This window comes from Megalops cyprinoides, chromosome 2 (assembly GCF_013368585.1).
Source record: "Megalops cyprinoides isolate fMegCyp1 chromosome 2, fMegCyp1.pri, whole genome shotgun sequence".
Classification (NCBI taxonomy): domain Eukaryota; kingdom Metazoa; phylum Chordata; class Actinopteri; order Elopiformes; family Megalopidae; genus Megalops; species Megalops cyprinoides.
In genome coordinates, this window is record NC_050584.1 from 41,393,346 (window position 1) to 41,408,338 (window position 14,993).

General features: G+C 40.7%; 1 protein-coding gene across 1 annotated transcript in view; it reads left to right on the top strand.

The window, feature by feature from the left end:
• stk11 (serine/threonine kinase 11) overlaps positions 1-14,993 on the top strand; it is a 46,183-nt gene that overhangs the window by 27,882 nt on the left and 3,308 nt on the right. Inside the window, exon 9 of the mRNA XM_036522784.1 lies at positions 6,084-6,277. Coding sequence (XP_036378677.1) covers positions 6,084-6,277 — 194 coding nt within the window. The remainder of the gene's footprint in view (positions 1-6,083; positions 6,278-14,993) is intronic.

Below are 14,993 nucleotides of genomic sequence, written 5' to 3' on the forward strand. Positions count from 1 at the left end.
AGTTGCAGTCCGATGATGTGATCATAAAGACCTAGGCCAGACTGCACAGGGAGAAGTGACGGGAATGTCTTTTCTGTCCCAACTTACGCAGAGAATTTCTGCAGCTTTTGTAGTCCCTTTACTACATATGGCGTGATATTCCTGTGAAATGCAGGCTGCGGTTGCCGTGGCAACGCGCGACTGGAGCGTATCCGTGCGCCGGTGTGGTGTTTTTGCTTCTGGCCGATGCGAGGAAGGAGGGAGGGGGGGAAAGTCACGCTGCTCTCGTTCTCTCTCCGTGGGCGGCTCAACTGCTTCAAATCAGATCTCATTTCAGCAATTTGTAGAAGGCGCCAAAAAAGGAAAATAGTATTATTAAAATGAGCACCAGAGTCCACATGTACCGCACTTATGCACATATCCTGGTTCATTCCCCATCGCTGGTAACTTCAACAGTCGGCTATGTTATCATTAACTGACCAGGAGTAGACATGCGAATGCATTTTGTAAGTGTCGAAAATTGTAGTTTTAACCTCCATTTCCTAGACACTTCTTAGGTAATTGATTCATAAATAGTTTTACTAGGCCTATTGAAAGTCGTGGCTACAACTTAGACAACTTAGATCATCTTAAGATTCAGGTGCAAGATGTGGGTGCTGCATAAATACTCAAAGTTAGTCCGATTATCACTGTCTGTAGCCAGGGCTGTGTCCAAATCCAGCAGATTTTCAGAATGGCAGCAATCTGAAGTTCTTTGTCTTATTTGACAGCACAGGCTATCCAGTCCAGTCCCCGCAGTTTGTCCTTAATTTTGAACACATTGATTGTTAATGCCTTTTGCACAGCTTTGTGTTTTTTCCCCTTTAACAAATTCAAGCAACACTTCTTGCTATTGCAAAATATTTTTTCACTCAACTCTGCAATTACTGTGCTTAAAGTTGGTAGGAGGTTTCCCACATTGAAGAATTACTGCTCCAAAAAGTCAGATCAGACTGGTTATTTAAATGAACTTAAAGCTGCTTTGTGACATCTTGTGTTGTAAAAAACGCTATACAAATAAAAATGAATTGAATTGAATTGAATGGTTACTTGGTAAATGGGTCCTTTTTCTTGTGCTGTTGCTTTGTTCAGTCCAGCATCTCTAGATCAGTACGTGTCAGTGTCCTGCTATTCTTTTCCCACCGTCTGCGTTTGGGCAGCACTGCCACACAAACATGAAGGAGGAGGGAAAACATGGAAATGAACAGGAAAGAAGGCCTGCATAAATATTTAAACTAGCAAAAGGGCAACCAGGTCTTTAAAATTAATTACACAGCTCCGTTCAAATATTAACATTAAGGGGATTTACAATGGGGAGAGGCACCATGCTGGAATTAATGCAATTTTAATGGTCTGTCTCCTAAGGTGTCCCTTCACGAGCTACAGTAGCATTGCTGTGCTGCTTGTGGTTGATTGCCCTTTCCATATTTAAGACGTTAGCAAAACCTGATGACGCCTCCCAGAATCACCCTTTCCTTGCCTTCGCACAGACTTGTACATTGTATTAAAAATATCAGTTATCCAGATATATCAGATATTTAGCTTTTAAATGAAATGTAACTTAACTTTTCTCCCATTCTTCAACTCAAGAATAGTATTTTAATAACCACCATCCCAGAATGTGCTCTGCATAACTGGAGTGATAGTCTTATTTTGTTCCTTTTTCATTCATCTCATTTCCTCAAAAACTGATCTGATCTGAATTATATCAGCATCAGTAAGCGTCAGACATGGGCTCTGCGCCCTGATGGTAATGAAAACACAGCTCCTTCCACTGTTTAAAAAAAATAAAATAAAATGCTGTGACCCTCATGGCATGGTGCTGAGGAGAGGATGCAGATGCATGTGGTTATTGGTCATGGTCATTTTCTGCACGTGCAGAAATCTGAAGGTGCTGCTGCAGTGAAGTGAGTCAGCCACACATACACACCCCCCCCCCCCCCCCCCCCCAACAGTGGGGTGGGGGGGCAGAGAGGATGCAGCTGACCCTCCAGCCCCACTGCACAGCAGCCGTGACGATCACCTCTCTCTGTTTCACGAATCACCGTGACACGGAATGCCACAGTACACATTCCCTTCAGGTCCACCTTCATCAGCAGAGCTGCAGAGCTAGAGAGAAATTGGAAGGTTGAGGTTACATGTTGTGGGGTGAGGCTGGCCTGTTTTTGGAAGGGGTAAGCAGATTCAGCATGTCTGATGTTAGATATAGCTTTCAAGATAACTGCAGTGACTATAGGGGTCTTTATTCCTGCAGCACTTTTAGGCTTTTTAATGCAAATCGTATGAGAGAACTTACATAATAGCAATTACATAATGGCCTCTTGATCTCACATTGGAAGTATACTGTGTCATTGTCAGCACAGATTGCCTTTTAGTGCATGAGAGAAGTTATTTTACTAATAGAGTGTAATATGAATGACACTTGCACTTTACCTTCCTGGCAGAAGTAGTTTGCCTTACAGCCATGACTGAACACGAATATTTGCTGAAAAATTGTTTTGAAAATGAATCGGTAAAGTGTTCAGTTGGATGCACATAGCATACACAAGTTAATGGTCATTTAAAGGCACATTTGTAAATACTATGCCAAACGTGTACCTTTCTAGGGTTTATTCTACACCTAGAGGTTGGGCTACTGTAATATTTAATACAGAGCAGTAAGGTAGCTTTATACATCATAAGTGAAATGTTGCTCAGTGCACAGAAAGATGCAGATGAGCACATCATAGTGAGAATATGAGGTGAAGGAGCACAGAACATCAGGGCTCAAATTTCATTAGATGCAGATAGCCTCCTGCCAGCTGGGTGTGAGAATCTGCTGATGATGTACCACATGGTGGTGTGAAGCTCCCAGTGGGGAAGCCTTCATAGATCTTCAGTCCAGAATTTCTGACACAGGTCTTATTTTCAGAGGTGTGAGATTGATGAAACTGCAGAGGAATATTAACCCAGATACAGTTCACTAGAGTTCAGTTCAGCCTTGATTCATTTTCATCATAATATGGATGGCCTTACTCATTGTAGCATTCAAATGCCCCTCTCAAAAAAGGCTCTTATAAGTATTTAACTATTTTAAGATCTTTTAGCATTACTGCTTTCTTTTGCATATTTTAAATGTGTGTGTATATAATAAAAATAACGGTGCATGTGTGTTTAAGAGAACTTATTGACAATGCAAAGCAGTACGGTGGTTTGCTTTCTTATTATCTTTTATTCGGTGACCATGGATGAGATAAAATGCAGCCTAAGGAGTGTGTGTGACTTATTTTGGGTTTGAGGGTCACTAGGAAGCACATTTTCCAAACCTGGACCAGTTCTAATCTCCATATGCTAAAATGAAGATGGATAGCGAGTAGTCTGGTTAATATTCATGAGGAGAAGGGCTGTGCTCTGGGGGGAACCAGCTGTTTTCACCAGGCACTCATTAAGCGCACCCGCTTTGAAATGCGCCCCACTTCCTCCGTGCGCTGTAGTCCTTGGGTGAGTGAGTGAGAGATGTCCCCCACGAGGAGGGAGATGATCTGACCGGCAGTCTCGTCACGGAGATGTCAAACGCGCAAACCTAGAGCTTGCACCATGTTCTCCTTCTGCGCGGGCTGTGCTTCGGTTGCAGGCTGCAGTGCTCAACGCCATGGTCTAAATTGTGATCATGCTCCTCAGGTGTTTCATTTGCTTACGTCATATTCCAGAATCCATTTTTTTTCCCACATTTTTGCCAGTGTGAAAGGTTCGGAGATTACTTATTTAATAAACTCTCAAAATATATTTTTTGAGATATTTTTACAAATATGCCCAGTGCTACTGCAGGTTATATATCTGGAATTAAAAGCTGCAAAGGGCGAAATGTTGTTTTCCCAGATTTATGGTGATCATGAGCTAGATCCCTGGTTCCCTGATTCATGGGAAAATACAGGAGCCTCCAATTAATGAGGAAATATTGCAACAAGATTTTTGGATTTCGATGCCTATTTTTCCCCCACATTTTCAGTAGATCTGATGGATCATGCCAGAAATTCTAAACGCAGCATGCCTGTTACCTGTGGTATGAAGACATGGTGTAAACCCTTGTTAAAATTGACTCTAAACATCACATTCAGTAGAGGTTCCTGGAGTTTGCCTGTCATGTCTGAGAGATTTGAGCTTGCGAAAGGGCTGCAAATATAAACCGGTCAGCAAAGGCCTGATAAAAGAATAGGTAGTGCTAGGAATCTGATCATTTTTTGCTCTCGTTCTGATCTGTATCACAGCACACAAATGAGAAAAGGACAAAGGAAAGGAATGTAGATCTTATCCGGGTGATCGTCACAAAGGCCTTCCTTGCTTTTTCATTTCATAAAGAATAGGTGATTGCATGTATTTTTTGTAGTTAGCGGCAAGAGCCCCCCTCCACCTTGTGCAACATGAAATCTTTGTATATATTTTTTTATTTTAAAAGTGTCCTCTTTCCGAGATGAAACTGCACTGCAGACTGGGCATATGTGTCCACAGTTGAGCTCCGTATTTACCCAGTGTCCATTCAGCAGCCTCAGGTGGCTGTATTTTGAGGAGAAGTTGATCACAAGTGGAGTATTTTCGTTTAAAACAGAGAACAGAAGTGCACATCCATCAGTATGCATGTATCAAAGCCTTTGCAAAAAAAAAAAAGACATCATTGTGCCTCTTGTGTGATACTCAGCTATATAGCAACACCATGTTGAAATTGTTCTCAACTAGCTCTCTCACTTGTTGAGAACTAGAAACTAGTTCTTTCAGTGTGTTCTGAATGTCCGATATCATTATCACTTTATCCATGCATATATGTTTGAAGAAAGAAGTATCAGCTTAGTGATTTTTGATATTGGTTAAATATATTTGATGTATCTTCGCTATACTATTATCTGTGTAGTTTAAATACAAACACAGTACACATATGAATAAAGTGATCTTTATGTGATCTTTATCTTTTGATGCCACAGCAAAATGTCAGGGCTTTAACACTCACCCTTGGCAATTGAATGTACTTCCCTTTGTGCTCTGAATGGGGGATACTGGGGCCAATGTGAAACCCATGGAGCCCCCTGACTGCCAGGTCTCTCCAAAGAAGGTAGATTTGCAAAGGCATTTGCTGTCATCCATTAAATCCAAAGAATAGGATGTAACTGCATTAATCACACTCCAGCAGTTCCACTGCTGCTCACACATTTCCCCATTATTCATGTGTTACTGTTACGAATTCTCGAAAAACAATTGTTTTGTGTTACAATTTTTGATAATGTGCTGTGGATTATCTTTACATATTTCAACCCTAAATTAAAGTACTTTTGTCACACTGAAACTAACCTGCAATTATTCTTGTTTAGCATTGACTGCATGGAGTGCAATGTAACCTAGCAGTGTCATGCTTGCCTGTGGAGGAAATCATGTAGAAAGCTTGATGTGATTCGTCCAGATTTTTGGTTTCTGGAGGCCTGATAGTGATTTAATTGCCTTAGTCAGAAGTGGTTATTTCACACAAGAATTGAATGACTCTGGATGCCATTTTTGCATGTTGATAACTAGTTAAATATGGAAACTGTCACACATTATCACATAGTGCTGCAAAGATAGGATAGCATTTATCCTTTTTGAAGCTAAACACATTTCTCACCTCATTTCACACTGGGCTGGAATAGAATGCCAGACAATAATGAGGCACTTTCAGTTTTAAAGACAGTAGTTGTTGCCAGCTACTATTGATTTGGTAGATATTGTTAGTCATCCTTTAACTGGTGTAAAATACAAGCAGGAAGAAAGAAAGCAAAGCACAAGGCATAGCAAATATAGGGAGACACAGCCATTTTATCAAAGAAAAGGTTGCTTTACTTTTAACATTTCATATTGACCACAGTAAAAATGTAAATGTAGCTTCCAACAGCCAGTAGAGAGGGAGAGCTGTGCTCGTTCCTCAGCAGGTGCATGGAGACAGTTAAATGCAGATAAATGCAGGTGCCTCTTGACAATGATGTGTAACTTATGACAAAAGCAGGCAAGCCTGTTTCTAAAGAGGTTTTGGCTTAACCCCCTGTTCATTTCTCCTCCTCACCTAGCTGGGTGCGCAAGAAACACCCCCCCTCTGAACCACCTGTACCCATCCCGCCCAGCCCGGACACCAGAGACCAGTGGCGCAGCATGACGGTGATGCCTTACCTGGAGGACCTGCACGGGTACACAGAGGATGACGACGATGAGCTCTTTGACGGCGAGGATGACATCATCTACACTCAGGACTTTACAGTGCCAGGTGAGAGGACTGAGCTCCTCTGTGTGTCGAGGCTGGGGGTTAAAAGTGGATAACGATTTATAATAGGGAAACGTCTTTGGCCCTAAGTCGTACGCCCTCCATGGGGTTTGTACTTGCGCCTTAAACTGAAAAGGCTGTTCAGTTGTTGTGCCAAAGGGAAAAAATGGCATCTGACAAAAATGTTGAACATGCTGTAAAAGCTGGGGGACTTAAAAATCAAATTTATATTTAGAAGTGCGACAAAATAGCCCTGTTTATACTGACTGCTGTCTAGACCATGTTTTTTTTCTTTTTAAAATCACAGACTCTTTAACCTGAAAGGAGAGGAACACTCAAGGGAAAATTTGCATGGAGGAAATGGCTTTCTTCTATACTGATTAGCAGTGTGATTATGCAGCAGGCTGTAATGGGGAACTGATTATGTGAAGCTGATGAGCCACGTTTCATTTAAGAGAGGTGATGTGGGCTTCCCTCTGTCTCAGCTGGTTTTCACCCCCTATAATTTCACCGCCAGATGTTCTGATGTCTCCTTTGGCCAGACTCTTATCTTGCGCATTAGAGAGACCAGGCTCTCTGATTGAGCATCCTCGATTGCGAGGGTCATATATTTCATTGAGAGTCCTTCTCCTGAAAGTCAGAAAACACTCTCCCGGTTATGAGTCTGTGGCATTCTGCTCTGTCTACATCCTGTGATAACGTGGTTACAGGCAACAAGATGCTAAGCCAGATTGAATTCCAGTGGGCTGTGATTGATGAACATTTTGTCGTATTCAGGGTAAGACGGTTCGCCTTTTGCTGTCAGACTGGACTTTTGACAAACAGGCTACAGCATTACAGAAACTGAGATAACTGTTTTTGCCAACTTGTGAAGAAGCTTCTGACTTGCAGTGTAAGCCACTCGCAGTGACCGGGCAGGAAGTGCACTGGTTGGAGACGACCAATCAGTCAGGCTTTCAGATATTTAGCATCATTTTATAAACCATATTTGTCATTGTGGGCCACAGAGAGACGGGCAAAATTACAGCAAATATCGAGGTGTCAGGGGAGAAAATGTGCTGAATTGCTTGAAATTTTAATTCAAGCATATAACTGAACCAGGCAGCTCATTACAATGGAATTATAGTAAAGGTCTGATTGATCGCTTTGGCCATTACAATAGAACCAGCCAAAGAAAGCCTTTCAAGTTTCAAACTAAGATTTTTTTCTCTGGTCAGGTTTTATATGTGCACATTTTCCAGCCCCCACACTCAAAGTGCCTGACCACTTTAAATTCCACAAAATAACTTCTGTCAGTAAGTAAAATACGAATCCAATACATAGATTAGAAAAGATCCACAGACTTGCACATTTTATTCAACTTTGTATTTCTATCTAAAAGTGGGACTATTGTGTTCTGGTGCAGACAAATGAACTGTTCACTTCACAGTTTTAGGAGAAAGGTTGTATGACAAAAATACATATCCAGCCCCGTATTGCCTTTTGGGCTAATTCAGTTTGCTGTTCAAAACAACATCAGAAATGTCACCTATGGATAATGTTTGTTTGGAATTTAATCTCTGTGTAACAACCACATTCAGGCTCAGTATCTAGATAGTGACTGAACAATACCTGGTGTTAAGCTAATAGTTTAATGTGTAATTAACAGTCATTACTCAGCATGAGGTGACCTTTTTTGAAAAATTTAGAGTGATCTGAGCCCAACCCTTTTTTCCTTGTGTCTATCAGTGACATGCTCCTGCTGCTTACTGTGTGTATCCATTACCTCTGACCAGGCTTCCCAGGATACCTATCTAAGGCTCAAGAGGGGGACGTGATTAGGCTGGCAGTTATTACAGCAGTCTGTGGGCAGACAGTCATTGCCAGTGAGTCACTTGGCCCAAGCGGAAGTCATGAAAAATGCACTTTCCAAGAAAAGTGATCATAGAAAGTTACAGCGTTTGGGAGGAAGTACAGTGGAGAGAAATGCGAATGGTGGATTTACTAAGGAAGCCTGCTGGAGTCCTTAAAAATGGAAATAATTCACTCAGCACATCGTATTTTCTGCTGCTTTCCAAATGAAAGTAAAAAATTATGTGATGCTAAATTCAGCTAATATTTGTTAACAAGTGAAAATCCTGCCTGATTTTTTACCCTTGAGCAGCAAGGAAATGTGGAAATGAAAATAACCTAATATTGGAAATACTCAAATGACTGTTGTCACATTTACAGAGATAAATTTAACAGTTGTAGACAAACCATATGTCCTTACATTATCATAGGGACAGAAAGATCACAGGTTTACTCCACTGGCACCCTGTGTATTACAATGGTAAGCAACTAGCTAGCTAGTAAGCTATACCTGGAGGGACCCGCTTTCCACCTCACCTCACTTGCAACTGGCTGTAAGTGCAAATGGTCTTTTCATCATGGCCATGTTCAAGTGCACCTGGTTACGTGCTAGTGGAAACAAGCCAAATACGAGCACATTATGACATTCTGTTCTCAAAAAAGCATGAGAAACGGATGGCATCATAGTCATTTGACTGTTGGCATTGAGATATACCTCCAAATGACTTTGGATTCAAAAGCACTGCGTATAAGACACATTGGACCACTGTACCCCAATTAGTCTTTGTTGTTGTCTTCAAAGTTCGCAATTTACTGTTGGCTTCAAACTAGACATAATAAGAAACCCTGTTTCACCAGTACATGAATGTCAATGTCATGGGAGTATACTGCCACAGCCTGAAAAAAAATTCATTAGGATTGCAGACCTTGGCGAGTTCTCCAGCATATGGAGCTTGAAGCACACAATATGTCACTTTTGGACATAGCCAGTTCTTTCATGGTTCTGGTGTGATAGCAATAGCTATATATAGATAGTCATATCTGGCTGATATGTGATTTTAGGCCAAACTGTGAAATCCACAATGAAGCTGTGAGGCCTGACAAACGCGTGAATACAGTCTTATTCTTTGAACCACTGAGAGTCTGAATTCTAGAAAAAAAAGGAATTACAGGTGCCTCTTCTCCTGTGTTTAGAATTTTACAATTTTTGTGCTATCTATAAGGACCCTGTTCAGTTTTTGTTATTTTTGAGGACTTCCTAGAATATAGGCAAATATCTTGACAGCATATGCATGTAACAGATTGTGTTGGTGCAGTATCATGCCAGTGCTCCTCTAGAATGGAACACTTCACCAGTTTCCCTCATAAAATGCACAGTTCGATAGTCATGATGCCCTAATGCGTTGTGCACTAACATTTAAACTGTCAGCATCTTCTGTCACCAAACAGAGTAGTATGTGCACGCAAACTATTTGGTGTGCAGAAGGTTTTATTGCACACGAGTTAGAAATGTGGATACATTTGTGTGTTCTCATCATTTCAACTGGGCTATGGCTGTGAGATTGTACAAAATATTTAAGAAAACATTCACTTGAGATGAATGCTGTAGCTGATTGTCTAGCAAAAGCAGAAGCATAGCATGTAATCGATCATTTGAACATCAAGTGTTTTGTTTAGATTTTCTCCTGTCGTCTCCACGGCACTCCATAACCGATGACGGCACTGTTTGATGTATATTGTGAATCACAGACCTGTACAGCAGCCTCTCTGCATGCTAACCAGGTAGTTTCCTGGCTCTCCCTGCTTTGTATTTCAGCTTCTCCCCAAGGGGTTTAGGTATAGTGGTGGCAGTGAATGAAGCAGGGAGGTAGAATGCAAATAGGTTTTTATGTTTAACATTAAATACAAAACCGCAGATCCATAACTCATCTGTTTACACATATGAAATGAAATGTAAAATAACATGCAAAATGACCTAAATATAACTGTCAAAATTAAATTATTTCAGTTTTTGTTACTGTTTATTTATTGTGTTTAATATTAAACTAAGCTAAATCATTACTGTTCCAAGTATACAAATGTTACTGTGTTGTTCACACACATACACTGGCATTTTATTAGAAGTGTAGTGACAGTTCTCAATATAATAAATGTATCAAGTATTAGTATTTTGAAAACATTTTTACAGTGGACCCTTCTCTGGGTCAGGTTGGCCACCTCAGATTTAGACCGTTAACTGGCTGTGATGTTCACTGGGCAGAATAGTGGTGAGCTAATGAAAATTGAAATAATTATTCTTGGATAATTAAGTCCTTTACATGTATCGAATCTTTCAAGGTTATTATCCAAGATCACTTGGCCTTATTGTTGGATGTGATCCCAAATTGTCTTCCATAACCTTTTGGGTTGATCACTGGGTTGATGGATGATACATTACAGTAATAACTTTGTGCAAAGCAGATGACTCCTGTATATTATTATCAAATGCTTATTGTTTGGAAAAAAATCCGGGATACTGCCAAGTTACAGTGTAATTTGTGTATTAAGGGAACGTAATGTCAATGTTTAAAAACAAACAAATGAGCTTTTTTGAAATTATCCCTTTTCCTTGATCAAGCTAATATTAAAGGCTAGCTGGATGCTGTATAAAATCAATAAAATTGTCCCGGTGGTTGTTTCTTTGCTCTGTACCTTGACCTTAGCTCAGGTGAGCATAGCAGCAGATTTTCTGACTCAGACAGTGACTCATGTTTCTACACTGATGAAAAGAAGTGTTTTGACAGTTGACAAAAACCTGAAGCAAATTTTATTTCATGTTGGCAATTTCATATGAAAAATAGAGGCAGAGGAAAACGTTTTCAGTTGCTGTAGTATGTTTGTATAGAATCTGCATTGCTGCTTTTTTGTTTGAATTGTAGTTTATTTCTGTGTTTTGTGGTTTGTCTTTGACCTGCTTTGCGTTTGGCATCAAGCCTGTCTGTTACTTCTGATTTCCAAACCTCTGTTGAACTATGGGTATGTCTACACTATATTATATCAGAGGAAAATTTGGAGACTATAATTCACTTTTCATTTCCTCAGTTGTATCTTTTCCCCACCCAGCAGTTTTTTATTAAGCAATTTGTCTGCCTCTGTTTGTGCCTTGTGTGTAGCCAATTAATCAAAGTTAAGTACATTTACCGGAATCTCGTTTACGTGCAGGGGAAATTAAATTCACTCCGCTTTTGTTTTTATGTTTCAAGGGGAGGCACAAAGAGATGATTTATGTTTCATAATTTCTTCAGCAGCTTCCTCTGTTGGACAGCTTACCAGTCTGTTGATGGGCGTTTGTGTAGGGGTACCTTTTAACTTCTAAGGGCATGTAGTGTTTCTATACCATTCGTGGTAGGGCACAAGACTTTGTGACCTCACCTTGAGAGTGCAGAAATTAACTTAAAGCATCACACTGCCCTTTGCTACAGTAGCATTCTCAGCTCCTGAAGCACAATATCAGAATTTTATATCCATCCTGTACAGGGCATGTGTCTTTTTCTTAATTCAATGAATATATGAAATTAATGATGCAAGCAATTTGATTTGTCTTTTTTTTTCTTAGGATGCAGAAGCTATAAAATGGACAAACTGATGTAACTCAACAAGCTATGGAGTTAGCGTCCATGCCCTCCCCTCTGGAAGCAGAGACATTTGAATTTAAATACTAAAACAACATGTGAAACCTATTCCATGAATCCCATGTTACCAACTAGGCTACAATATTCTAAATGCAGTGGTGACCTTGCTGTGATGTCTGTTCAAATGACAGCTGCCCAACTGAATATAGTGCATGTACCCCCCACCCCACCTTGTCTTACTCTCCGTCATGTTCGTCACACTTTCATCGTTTTCTCTTAAATGTGCAGCATGCTCAAGAGATTTAAAAATACCAAAGAGCTTTAGCTTTGTGCAGGGTGGAGGTGTACGTGCCTATTCAGGGCATTGAAGCTGAGACCCACTCCTGACGACAATACTAGCCACCCACAAAGCAGTGCGAGCCTGGCTCCAGTGTGATGTCATTCTGCGCTTTTTAAGAGGAAGGGACCAGGAGTGGGCTTTTACATAAGATCCCCCTGGTTTGTGACCTGGTATTGATCCTTTGTGCTTATCCTGCCCACACAGCACCACCCGCCACCCCTGTTTCAATGATTTCCGGAATCTAATATTTTCTAGCGCTCACTCCAAAGCGCCTGAAATTACCGATTAGAAGCTGGAGTGTGTTTAAGTTGCCGTGGCAACAGTGTGACTCATCCTGCCGCAGTCAGTTTAGTCACACTTCCACTGTATATTTCTTCCCCTTTGCCTTTTTCTCCATTCTGATTCTGTCTGATTTTACCTTCCTCCAGTTTATTTCTTCCCCCCCCCTCGTCAGTTGGCGTCACAGAGAGGCCACACAGGCGCTCTCTCCTAGGCAAGGAGGTCACCCCACAATGGAGGAGTTTGAGGATAAGTGCTGGCGGGGAGGAGGGAGGCGAGGGGAGCCGTGATGGAGACCGAGCTGTGATTTCAGAGCTTTGATGACTTATTTATGGGGCCGGCTAATCAGTAATGCCAATGTTGACAGCGCTCTGGATCCCATTGATATGTCAGACATTCGTTTCATCTTTAGCCGATCACCCTCACTCATCTGATTATAAGAACCTCCACAATTCACTGGATTCGGGAATTGATTATTTGTGCTGGGGAGACTCTAGCGCTGTATAAATAAAAGTTTGAATCCTAACGTATGCGGTTAAATTGCTTACTCCATAGAAATGGGTGTGTCCTGCATTAGATTCCATCCTTATATTGGAATTTCTGTTTATGGTATAAACATGCCTGTAGCATCCAGGTGTATGATGCTGCTCAGATCTGCAGTTCCATTTGTATTGACTCACCTAGTGAAGTGAGAGGAAGGAAATGGCATGTCTCTCTGCTCCCCCTGAGCCTGTGGTGATGCACTCAGTAATCGGTCAGATGTGTAGGAAGATGCACCTGGCTGGTGCTGGTTGGGTTTGGACGTCAGCTAATGTGACGGTGTGCGGTTAGCATTACTCCTACTGAGTAATTCTCACTGGTCTCTTTCTCTCCCTTATCAATTATTATTGTCTGAAACTGTATTGAACAGATGAACAGCAGTGATGGCAGAATCAGATCCCTAGATGGAACTGAAGAAAAGAAATTTCAGTGTTTGTGTGGTTAAACACTGGTTAGCCTGCTGAATCACAGCAGACAGTGAAGTAACCATGGTCACACACTTTGTTTGCTCCCTGTTGGACCACTCCCAGAGCCAATGGGGTATGTTGTGAATATAGTATTTTTCCTCTTCCTGGCTTTCCACACATCTCGGGAATTTCTGGGTCAGTGAGCATGCAGTACGGGTATTGTGAGGTCTCATGCAGGAGTGGTTTTAAAATAAAAATATGTGAATGGGTTTTTTAACCGATGTACTGCCTAACAATAGACTGTCGTCAGACCTGAGCTAGCAATCTGGAATGCAGATTGAACATAAGCAGAATGTGCACAGTTTGTACTGGACTAGACGGGTAACTCATTCTGACATTTCATGAAATTCTTTCCAAGCATTTGGCAACAAAAGCATCAAGATATGAGGATCTCACTCTTAAGTACAGGATCTATGAATTTGATCATTGGAAACACAGGTTCTGATTACTAAAAAGAAGTCATTTTGAAAGAAGTCAATTGGTATTCTTTCTAAGTAGCTGTTTTCCAGCACTGGGTGTATTTTTTTAGCTCCTCTCAGCTGAAAGTGCTAATCTTTTTAATCTTTCAGATGTTTTCTCCAAACGTGGTAATCCGGTGGCCATTTGCTTCTGTCTGTGACTGTGTGAGAGGGACTTTTTGAAGTGGTCATTTTTTATCCTTTCCTGTTTATAAGGAATAAGGTAGGGCTGAGATACTAGGGAGGGCCTGGAATGACCATAGCCACAGACCACAGTCTTAATACCTGCTGCTGGGTAAATACAAATGTTAAATGTTATTTTTTTTCCAGCATAAGGTAAAATAATGCGGTCACTCAGTTTTTACCCTAGTTAAAAGTAAAGCCATCAGAAACTACTTTTGAAATATGACCATGATCTGTCACTCCACTTGTGTAGGGAGAATACTTGAGGGGGAGGTCCTGGTTAGTCATCACTGTTCCTCATGGACAAGTCCATCAACACCTACATAACGACCAGGATTGCTAATAGCCCTATATCACAGACTTGATCACACTGAGATCCTGATTATGAGGAAAGATGAAAAATGGAAAAACTTGTTAAAAAGGGAAATAAAAGTTACTTTCAGCATTCGAGGCGTCATCAGTATCTTAATGTAATAGCATTTTTAAAAAAGATTTTAATGTCAATACTAAAATATTGACATACATGGCATGTGTTTGCATGTTTAATTTGTGTACATATGTCCATCATTTTTATGACTAATGCCTACAAACCTTTTTACAGTGATGATTGAGTATGGAGCTTATTAGTGCTTGCTGTGAAACTATGATAAATATCAAGAAGGCTACATGTGATGTCACTGTTACCAAGTTGATTTGAATTACATTGTAGTGCATTGCACTCTAGTTATAATGTTTGACACTTGCATAGTAATCTTTAATAGTAACATGACAAACACTGCATGCATATTTAGTGCATCACCATGTAAAGCACACAGCTTGTTAGCTGCTGAAAATGAATGTGACCATTTATTTAGTGAGCTTCTTTACACAGTGCAGATGCTTACCAACTGCATGTTTATTCCTTGTTTTTCCCAGAGGGCACAGTCTGGGTAAATGGTTGGCACAGTAGTTGGCTTCTAAAAAGGCTTTATTGCACGACCCATTGATTTGTGCAAAAGAAACGTTTCTGGA